Genomic DNA, 11,865 nt, shown 5'->3' on the forward strand with positions numbered 1-11,865 from the left:
TTAAATTATGAATATATTAAATATGCATATATAAATAATAATAAAATATGCATCCAAGTTTAAAATCTAAATAATATACATATAATCAAATATTTATATATAAATATTTTTAAAAAATAAATAAATAAAAATAAGGTTAGATATTACTAAAAATTAATATTTTATATAAAGTTCAAATTCAAAATAATCGTTTATGTAACCAAATAAAAATAATAAAATATATTTTTATATAATAAAACTTAAAATGTGTGAACCCTTCGAACAGGTTCAGGCTGATTTTGACCGGTCAACCGGTTCTTTTCAAACAGGTTTTTTAGCACTCTTTATGCAATATGAAGCTCATCTTTTTAAAAAAAAACAAAACAAAATGGACGGCCATATTTCTTTGGTCGTTGTGGTTCGGATGACCATGAAAAACTTGACGTTATGAAATTTTAATNCTTTTTAAAAAAAAACAAAACAAAATGGACGGCCATATTTCTTTGGTCGTTGTGGTTCGGATGACCATGAAAAACTTGACGTTATGAAATTTTAATAAATTTAAAATAACGATTTTAAAATATAAAATATTAAAATTAAAAATTATTTAAAAAGCCAACAAATTAATATAAATCAGAAAAATATAGAAAAATAAAAAATACTTCAGTTTTTTTTTAAAAAAAAAAATTATGCATATTTTTTTAATTACAACAGTCATTTGCTAGCTTGTTCAAAGATAATAGAGTCCCAGGTGGAAATATCAATGTTGAAATTCATTGCATCCCCGGATGGGGAATTGGTAATCGGCATTGAATAGATTGATTGTGTGGAAAAGGCATCCGTCTATTGTCTTGTTGTCTATGTTATGGGGCCTCGCCCAAGCCCTTGTGCAGTGCTTAACTTTGTCAAATGGTGGGGTGGAAATGTTAAGTTCTTGTTCAAGGATAATGGGTGGATTAAGTTTCAGTTCTCTAGTAAATTAGAGTGAGATAAAGTGCTTAATGGAGGGCCTTACATGATATTAGGAAGACAATTATTCCTCAAAAAGATGCCGAGTTGTTTCTTGTTTAGCAAAGAGGATATGGTCTTCTTAACCTCGTGGTTACAGATATTTGAGCTCCCGGCAGATCGTTGGACGGCTCCAACTTTGGGTAAAATTGCATCGGTTGTTGAAAATCCAATGTAAATACGTACAGACATGCTTACTATATCTAAGAAGGGTACGACTTATACTGGGTACTAGTTGAGATTGATGCTAAGAAACCGAGAGTGTGGGAATATGATTTCAAGCTTCCTACAGGGAAGAAGACTTTTTGGTTAAGTTCAAGTATGAATTGGAAACCAAGTTTTGTGACGAGTGTAACTCTTTGAGACATGTTGCTGAAATGTGTGGGCTGGAGCATAAGGGTAAACAGCATACACAACAATCTAATAGTCATGAAACCAACATAATCGTGCAACCGGTAGGGGACAAGATGAGGTAGGGGATTAACAAGGGCAATATTACAAGAAAACAAGGTGAACCTGAATCGAGTGGGACAAAGAACAATGATATATCTATTGAAATTGAAACTGTGCAACAACCCCAATATTTGAAACTATCGAAGGGCTAACATGAAAAAGAGACTAGCGTGAAACACAGTTCAGATACAGAACAATTTCAAGATGTTTATGATGATGAAGAAGCAAATTCACATGATGAGATGAGTTCAAGGATTTTCATAGCGACGATTATGAACTACAGTGAAGATATGGCAGATATGATGTCTCGTGTGGTGACACAAGAGAAGGAAGAATGGAAGACACGAGTGCGTAAGAATAACAAAAGACTTAAGAACAAGAAACCACCGAGGCAAGGGGTGATAAAGAAGAAGCTAGATACCGGGACCAGATCTATGGAAACCAAGTTTGTCCCCATTGATCCCAGATCCAAACTACCATTGAAAGCAGAAGAAAAGTCTTTCAAGAAGATATCAAATGAGGTGCGGCTGCCCAAAATAGCTTTTGGTTGCTCATGAAGATAGCTTGGTGGAATACAAGGGACTTTAATAAGCCTCTCAAGCAAAATAGTGTAATAGCTTTGGTGAAATCACACAAATTGGACATTGTCATTTGGAAACTAAATTGGACGTGGAAGCTATGGTTAAAGCTATGAGACTACAATTCTCAGGTATGAAGTGCTTTAATAACTCAGCATTTCACGATAAAATTCGTATTTTGTCATATACTTTCACGAAGTTCATGATATTGATGCGGTCCTGACGGCACCTCTCCCTATGCTCACGACGATGATGCTCTTTTGTGAATACTCTCATTCTCATAACAGACTATGTCAGACACTGCCACGACTGCTGCCCTCTGATAAAACCCAAACATTAAGTCTATGTCTCAAAAATATTTGCATACTATGATACTACTTGAATATATACCCAGGACGCCTGAATTATGCAAAATTATCATGTATTAGTAAAGCTTAATCAAACCATAATCAGACTAATCAATAATCCAACATAGTCCGAGTATAACCCATAAACCAGCGGAAAACATAAAACCAAAAAACCCCACGATACAGCAAATTACGGAAATAATCTTGAACACACTTGGTCTATAGATTCATGCGCAGAAAAGGGGCAGTAGGCTTCTCATAGCTGAAACCTTTAAAGGGATTCTCCTCAGATTTTGGACTAGCAGCTGGGGAGTCCAGGAGTGGCATTTTGGTCCACCGTTCATCAAAGTTGGCGATGCAGTGCTTTCCTGCAACTTGAGGAAGGAATCCCGGTTGAATTTCACGAGCTTCGAGTTTCTTCCAGTTGATCGATGCAAACCACTTGTGTCCTTTTATCTCATCACCGCCTTTCTGTCCACTTCCAAGACGTTTGCTTGCGTCTTTTTGTAGCAGCTGAAGTTTAAATCAAGCAGACAGCGATCAATTCTATGATATCTTGATCATTAAATGAAAATGAAGTTCAAAAGAATGAAAAATTAATCAAGAATAAAACTTATGTTTCCAATGTTTTTGAAGAGGATATTTCTCTACGGGCATAGATTATGAGCAAACTATAAGTGCACGAAAATAGCATTACCCCTTTTAACAGAGAATGGGCATCACTAGACAAAAATGATGGTAGCTTGATTTTGTCTTTGAGTATCTTCTGCTGAATCTTTTGTCTATTCCCACAAAATGGAGGCTGCAAATATATGATCAAGAAATTAAACTGAAGAAAAAGCAAAAAAATCCAAAAGTTTAAAATTTCATTTCATAAAGTAGAAGGGTTAAAAATTGAGTATATGTGCTTGAAGACTCCAACAAACCTTCCCAGTCAACATTTCATACAAGATTATTCCCAAACTCCACCAGTCTGCCGCTTTATCGTGACCTTTACCAATAACAATTTCAGGTGCCATGTACTCCAGTGTTCCACACATTGAGTTCGATCTAGTTTTATCATCAAATTGTTTTGCCAGACCAAAATCAGTAAGCATTGCCTGTATTTAAACAGAACAAAATATAATAAGTGAAGGCTTGAGATTGTGTTAAAAACATCTTTTTAGTTCTAGTTAACCCTGTGCAGAAAAAGAGAAACTGGCGAATCATGGGAGGACATTTACTTGATCATTATACATACAAAAACAGTGCACAACTATAATACAATTTGAAGAAATAGAGAGGTAGAAGTTCGTACATGGCCCTCTGAATCCAGGAGAATATTCTCGGGTTTTAGATCCCTATGCATTATGCCGTTCATATGGAGGTGAGCAACGGCAGAAACCATCTCAGCAGTATATATGCGGGCCAAATCCTCCCTGAATAGGCCATGATGATGGAGTTGAAAGAAAAGGTGGCCTCCATTCACGAAATCAAGAATGAGGTACAATCTATATTTAGTCTGCACCACAGTATAAGTTGTCCAAATTAAAACCGAGTTCCATAAAGTAAACTCCAATTACACTTCATTCAAATAAATAGATCAAAACGCAGCACTCAATGATGAATACCTGAAAAGAGTATCTGAGTTGGATGATGAAAGGATGTTCGATCTTTGTCATTATGTCCCTCTCTGCTTTCATGTACTCTTCATGATTTTTCTCGACAATCTTATCTTTCCGCATCACCTTCATTGCAAGTATTTCTGATGAACCGGTCTTCCTAACCTGGTAGACTTTACCAAATGCACCTTGGCCAACAACTTTCAAAATTTCAAAGTCCTCAAACCCGATAGTCTTCACTGAATCTCCGTCAACCTGAAACATTGACTTCTCCAAAACATTATTTTCAGGACAAGATTCCAAAAATTCCTCTAGAGCATTTTCGTCAATTTCATCTTTGTGTGCCAGCGAGTCTTCTTTCTCGTGCAATGTAAAATTTCCAATCTTCATTGATTGGCTTGCATGAGTAGTGGGTCCGACAAAGGAGTGGGATCTGCGGTAGATCACTTCTGGTTCATTCTGAAGGGATTGAGTCACTTTTGACAGGACATCAAAATCTTCTGAATCTTCAGATATTTGAGCTAGAGTTGTTAGAGTAGGAGCAGGGCCAAAAACATCGGAAAAATCCAGGTCATCCAGCGAAAGGGCATCGAGGGCTTCCGTAGTCTGAAGCAGGTGATTCTGTAATGGCATCAACAATTTGGTTCCAGCCACCATTGATTGTTGTGAGGCAACCATGATGTCCAAATTATATGAAAGAACAAGGTCTAATTGATGTCCAAATCAAGGCTTCCACGCAGAGTTTAATTTAGAAGCAGTGATGGACCACCCCTGACAATAGCCTTAAACAATAAATAGTTCACAAATGAAACTGGCGCTCCGAAAAATCTAGGAAAGAGGCTGGCTGAAATCCAGAAATTGAACTTGCTCTCGTTTCCCAGTTGACAGGAAACGGTGGATCCAGAAGAGGTTCTTGAATTCATGAAGATCAGGTAACTTGGGCTGTAATTCAGTACGAAGTAATTGTTAACTTCAGCACAAACAAACAATCCAAACTTAAACAAAATACAAACTCAGCACTAAGTATGAATTTTCAAGAGAGAAGGTGCGCTGGAGTTGTAAAACTGAATTTTTTATGTAATAACGACATAAATATTAATTTTTTTTAAGTTGTATTTATAATTATTTTAAAAACGTTGGCTTTGCCCCAAAAAAGAGGAGATAGCCCCTGAATTATTTTCCTAGATGTGGCATCTTTCGAACAATTCGGAAACGGAACAGTCGAGGTAAAAAAACACAATAAACAATAAATTCGTCAAATAAACCATAAACATCGTACAGAAACGAGGATCCAAGGTTCAGTCCGAAAACAGACTTCAATCAATGACCGGCAAACATAACAAACCCATCAAGAAAACAAATAGGCAAAACCCAAGAGGACAATAATTGTTCGATGGATCGATTAATACAAGTAAGATCACAAAGAACCCATAAAATCCCACAAAAAAAACGTCAAGAACACATGAAAACGTAAAACATATGACCGATCAGAAACAAAACCAAAACAAATCTACGAACAGACACCTTACAACCAAATAGATCGAACCCACAAAAAATCTTAAACAAAGAACTCGAACTAAATACTATAAACACGATCGAAAGGATATTACATGAAAGTGATTAGATTTTACCTTGAGGAAATACGCGAAGGCAGCGCAAAAAGATTGCAGGTGGGGGCGAGAAGTGAGAAGAGAATATGTCGTGTGGCCGCTTCCAGTTAAATAACCGAATAATCCCGTGGTATAGCAGGTTACATCTGTAACACCACGCACACGTGTCGTCGTTTGATTGGCTCTCACGGCCCGCCGAGATTGAATTTCTTTGGAAAATTTGTGCAGATACCGCAGGTTGTTGATTTCGTATGGAACTTGATTAGCCACTTGTTCTTATGTAATATGGGTATAAATAAATTTATTTACATATAAATATATGGTTTTAAAATGTAATTAAATTGACAAAAGAAGAATTTTAAGAGAGTTGATGCGATGACATTTACTAATTTATTCTTATGAATTAAAATAAACTTATAGTATTTTTTAATACAAAAACTCATATGAGACTGTTTCATATATTAATTTTGTGAGACGAATATTTAACCTTCCGACTTGTTAAAATGAATTATTTTTTATTTCAAAAATATTATTTTTAACTTTAAATATGAACCGGGTCGACTCATCTTACGTATATAAATATAAGTCTATCTCACATGAAACTTAGATAATGTTTGGTTAAACTTATTTAAAACATCTTATAAGCTCGAACTTATGAGTTGTGAAGTTTTATTTGAAAATTAAATTGTAAAGGGTTTTGATAAACTTATTTTATTTTAAACAACTTAAAAATATCAATGTGTNCATCTTACGTATATTAATATAAGTCTATCTCATATGAAACTTAGATAATGTTTAGTTAAACTTATTTAAAACATCTTATAAACTCGAACTTATGAGTTGTGAAGTCTTATTTGATATATAAATAAAATATTGATTAAAAAACTCTAAGAAATAATTTAATCAATAAAATTATAATTTTTTTGTTTTTTTATCCTAATAAAAATATAGAACATAACTCTATTTTAAATTAAATAAAATACAAAGTGATAAAGTGGAAATTTCAGAAATGAAGATAAAGTGGAGATATATAAAGATATTTTGAATAATTGAAATATTAAAATAATATTTTTTTGAAAAAAGATGGAGTTTCACAATTTTTTTAAAACAACTTATAAGCTGTCAAACAATTAATTATGACATCTTATAAGTTGTTAGTAACTTTTAAAATAAACAAATTAAAAGAGCACGCTCCAAAAAAAATTTTAAATTCTTTTAAAGCTTATAAGTTCTAATTTATTTGATAAAATAAAGTTGCAAACAACTTATAAGATGTCGAAAATAAGTTTGACAGTTGTTTTTAAAAAGTTAGTATACCCACTTTTTTCAAAAATATCTTATTTTAATGTTTCATATATCTAAAATATCCTTATATATTTTTTTAAACACAAACGGTCTCGTAGGTCAATTTTACGATAAATATCTTTTATTTGGATCAATCATAAAAAAATTATTATTTTTATGTCAAAAATATTACTTTTTATTATAAATATAGTAGGATGACACCTCTCACGAATAAAGATCGTGAAATAATCTCACAAGAGACCTACTCTTTTTTTAAAATCCTCATTTTTTCTTCATCTTCACTTTATTATTTTGTTTTTTTATCGAATTTAAAATAAGATTTTGTTCTATCTTTTTATTAAAATATAAAAAACAAAATTATTAAAATTTTATTGAGTAAATTAGTAGTTGTAATATTTTAATCAATATTTTACTTGTACACATTAAAAATNATAAAATATATTTTTATTTTAAACATTATATTTTAAGTAATTTACATATTTTAAAATTTTTTATTTTTATATAAAAATGGTTTTAATGTACACTTATAACGTGTGTGCTTCAGCGCTGACATAAAAGAAACCTCACGCAATCGTTGAAACATAAAACGACAATTGTTTTAGACAAATTATTCCCATTCCATCTATATTAAGCTAAAATGAAGCCGCTGATTTGATAATAAAGATATAAAATTAAAAATAATAACATCGGGTCAATTTTTCAATATTATTATTTCATATTTTAAATGGTGATCCAAAATTAATATATCATCTCTACTGTCTCACAGGTTAATTTTATAAGTTGAATCTCTAGCCCGACCCGATTCGTGAAAAAAAATATTTCATTTTATGCTAAAAGAATATATTTCATTTTAAATATGAATTAAGTTAACATTTATCATATAAAAAGATTTGTGATATCGTCTCACAAGATACGTACTCATAATTTTTTATAATTGAATATCTTTTATGCAACTAGCTAACATATTCTTATTTGATTCCGAGGAATATGCTCTTTTTATTGTAAATTTGGTAACGTGCTCCATGCTTGTAGGCCACCATTTTCGAACTCAACATTATTTACTTTACACTGATACATTATCGCCGCAAATTTAATTAATCGATTTTGTTAGCTTTTTATTACATATTTGCATAATAAATTATACGATGTGTTCTTAAAAATCATAGTTACTAAAAAAATCAGTTGAATATAATTAATTATTTAACGCCTTTACCTGAGCCATTACTAAACATGCAATAATTAAATTTGATAACAAAAATTAAACAGAGAAAATTAAATAACTTAATCATTTAACAAATCAACTGAAAATAGTACAATAATCTCAATCTTAATCGTTAAAACAACCAAATCGAAATCAGAATCATGCACGAGAATACAAGAAACCAAATGAAGCCTCTATTGGATCATCACACAAAACTCGATTGTTCTAGCCACTGCCCTGACCGTCTGAACCTAAGACCTGACCCGTGGAATGGGGTGTCCATGAAGAAAACAAGTATTTGAGCGACAATCGTCCAATACGAGAATATACGCGTATACAAACTGATATGATGCATTTGAAATCAATATGTTCGGGTATTAAGGATCAAGTCAAGCATTTCATGCTCAGTATAGAGGTGTCTGAGTGTATAATCTCTGATATGTCCTAGTCATATTTTGGCTCACAAATTCATCATCAAGACGCGGACCTACAATATCCAGGGTCATCAGAGCCCTCGGGTCCCGTCGTACAATGTAGATCTCGAAATCCAATAGTGTACAATACAGAACATGGTTGAGCGGCCCCAACAAACGAGGTATATTTCAAAAGATATCATGCCCAACATGATATGTCACGCAACATATGTCAAAGCAGTAAAACATGTATCATTGCATAGATAAATATGCAACATATAAGTGTGTACATTATGTTTGTGTATCTCAGTCAATACATTATGTAGCTCGATAAAAAATTCTGACAGAAAGTTTACTCGTTTGAACCTAGACAATACCAATATGCTGAAATAACTATCAAGCAAGATCCATAACCACTAAAAATGCTTCAAATTTCTTCTTAATAATTCTAAAATATCTATTTAAGGCTTTAGGATTATACTTGTGTCTATCATCAGCCCGTCGATTACGTCTCGATCTATGTGTCCCTGTTCACTGACCCTTCCTCGAGTCGACACTAGCTCCGAAACTTCGCCACACTAAACTGCCCTAGAATCTGGCTATAAAATCTAAGGTATATGGTTAGAATTCACGAAAGAGTAGCTGAGAGAAAGTGGTGTAGAAAAAAAATTGAAACCGACTTCCATTTATTTGTTGCATCTAGACTAGTTCAGAGGATCCGAATTCAATATTTTATGTCACATGTTATAATCTCATTTATCTAGTTGAATTACTCCGGATAATATAATCTAAAGTAAATTGAGTGATCCATTTTAATTCGGTGGATCCCAACATGTTGATCAATTTATTTAATAAATTCCTTAATAATGTTTAAATAACAACTCTTTAATTATATCTTAATTAATATTTCATTAAAATAAGGATTTGATTCATTACATCATCTCTTCTTTACAAAGATTTTGTCCACGAAATCACAAATAAAGTACAAATACAACTAAATAAAATAAAATTTACGAGTACATTGATACAACTCAAAAAAATGCGGATATTACAAAAGCATATGACTCTCTAACTCTCAAGTCATATTTGTAATACCTCGGCGTTGTCTTTGCACTAAAACAAGTTGAATTATCTTGTTTTTGAGATTTTCCTATTTCTTACCCAAAATTAAGGGCGCTTGCTCAACATAAGTCGATTCATCTTCAAGTTGAACATCTGTCAGGTCAAGAACGTGAGATTCATCTACCACATACCTTCGTAATAACGATACATGAAAGACATTGTGAATGCTAGACAGATACGATGGTAAAGCCAATTGATACGACAAATTTCCAACACATTCCAAGATCTCGGAAGGTACGATTAATCTTGGGGCTAATTTTCTTAAGTTCAAATCTCATCACCCTATCGAGTGGTGAAACTTTAAGGAAAACTTTTTCTCCTGGCTGAAACTGTAGGGGTCGACACTTGGTATTTGCGTAAATTGTTTGATGATCTTGTGAAGATTTAATTCTCTTCTTGATCAATTCCATTTGATCAATCGCTTGTTGCACTAATTCAGGTCTTTGCACTTGTCGTTCTCATATTTTGTCTCAAAACAATAGAGTACGATCGAACGAAGTCATACCGATACTGCTATGGTAGCTATTGTTATGCACAAACTCCACAAGCGGCAGATGATCATGTCATGCTGGTCCAAAATCCATAGCACAAATATGTAACGTGTCCTCTAGTATCTTCAGGCCAGAAAACTGACTTTCTCTGATTCTGGCAAACACGCCCGTTCAGATAAGTTTACTCGTCTGAACCTAGACAATACCAGCATATTGAAATCACTATCAAACAAGATCCATAATCTATAAACATGCTTCAAAGTTCTTATTAATGATCATAAAATATCTATTTAAAGCTTTAGGATTATACATGCGTCCGTCATCAACCCGCTGATGATATCTCGCATTGTGTGCCCTGGTTTACTGACCCTTCCTCGAGTCGACACTATCTCCAAAGTTTCCCGACATTAACTACCCTAGAAACTAGCTAGAAAATCTAAGGTATATGATTAAAACTCGAGAGAGAGTTGTTGAGGGAAAGTTGTGCAGAAAACAAATAAAATCAGCTTCCATTTATAGGTTGCATATGGACTCATTCAGAAGGTCTGAAATCAATCTTATCTACCAAGTGTTATAATCTTATTCGTCTAGTTGGATATCTCGGGATAATGTAATCTAAATTAGATTGAATGATCTATTTTCAATTCGGTGGATCCCAAAATGTTGATCCTCAATTAATCAATTCCTTAATTAAGTAACTTAATTAACAACTATGTCATCATGTCTTAATTAGTATTTTATTGAAACAAGGGTTCGAGTATTACAATTTACATGCACATTGATAGAGCTCGAACTTACGTTTTTTTTTTTATGGAAGTCAGAATTTGGACCCATATTTCTTAAAAACAATAAGATCTTAATGATTTAAATTTCTCTAATTATTCAATATTATTTCCCATCAATGAGCGTTGAGTTTGTGAGGCCCGGGGCCGAAGTCGAAGAGGGCGGGGGTGATCGCCGGTGCCATCAGTTGCACGGACAATGAGCGGCTCCTGGCAGGCTTCTAGGTGGAGGGAACATGAATGAACCAATCCCACAAGGGAATGAGAGGGATTCCGAGACTGTTCAATGTAATGGACTGTACAGTTGAAGAGCGCTTAAAATATTTGATATGTACTACTCATACCACAAAGGTGCATCTTCTTTTCGGTAGCTCATCACATAAGATCTCCAAAGTTAAGCGTGCTTGACTTGGGGCAATTCTGGGATGGGTGACCTCATGGGAAGTGTTCTAGGGTGCGTGTGAGTGAAGACATAAGCACGCTGGAAAGACTCGTCTTGGTACAGTGAGGACAGTCGTCGAATCTGGGGCGTTACATTGCATTAGCTGTCTCGAGCAGTAGCACGTGTTATCCATTTTTTTTAAAATTTATATATTAGTTTTGAATTAGACAAATATCTATAAGGCCATCTCCAACCATAAAATCTATTTTGGTGCAAATTTTATACTACAATAGTGCTATTTCTGCATCAAATATAACATCCATATCCAACCCATTTACTTCAAATCTTACACCGGAAAAAATATTCTCGAAATATTCCTTTTATCTCCAACCCATTTACTTCAAGTTTTTGTATTTGTATTTGAATTATGTGTTTCAAGTTGTATTTGTATTTCAATTATCTTTTTCAATTTATTTATGAATTGTATTATTATATTAAATTTTTTGCATTTGTATTAAAATTATATTAATTATGAATCATTAAATCAAATTAGTCCTTAATTAATAATAATTAACATAAATAAATAAATATTT

The 11,865-nt window shown here is 33.2% G+C and overlaps 1 protein-coding gene across 1 annotated transcript; it reads right to left on the reverse strand.

The window, feature by feature from the left end:
• Window positions 1-2,446: 2,446 nt before the first annotated feature.
• Window positions 2,447-5,753, reverse strand: LOC140983132 (serine/threonine-protein kinase AtPK2/AtPK19-like). The gene is made up of 6 exons (XM_073450048.1): window positions 5,598-5,753; window positions 3,976-4,908; window positions 3,663-3,866; window positions 3,292-3,465; window positions 3,063-3,167; window positions 2,447-2,878 (listed from the first exon to the last, which is right to left on the reverse strand). The coding sequence occupies exons 2-6, from the start codon at window positions 4,642-4,644 to the stop codon at window positions 2,585-2,587; spliced, it is 1,446 nt and encodes a 481-aa protein (XP_073306149.1). The 5' UTR covers window positions 4,645-4,908; window positions 5,598-5,753; the 3' UTR covers window positions 2,447-2,584.
• Between the last annotated feature and the right edge of the window lie 6,112 nt (window positions 5,754-11,865).

The sequence above is a fragment of the Primulina huaijiensis genome, chromosome 8 (assembly GCF_012295235.1).
Source record: "Primulina huaijiensis isolate GDHJ02 chromosome 8, ASM1229523v2, whole genome shotgun sequence".
Taxonomy (NCBI): domain Eukaryota; kingdom Viridiplantae; phylum Streptophyta; class Magnoliopsida; order Lamiales; family Gesneriaceae; genus Primulina; species Primulina huaijiensis.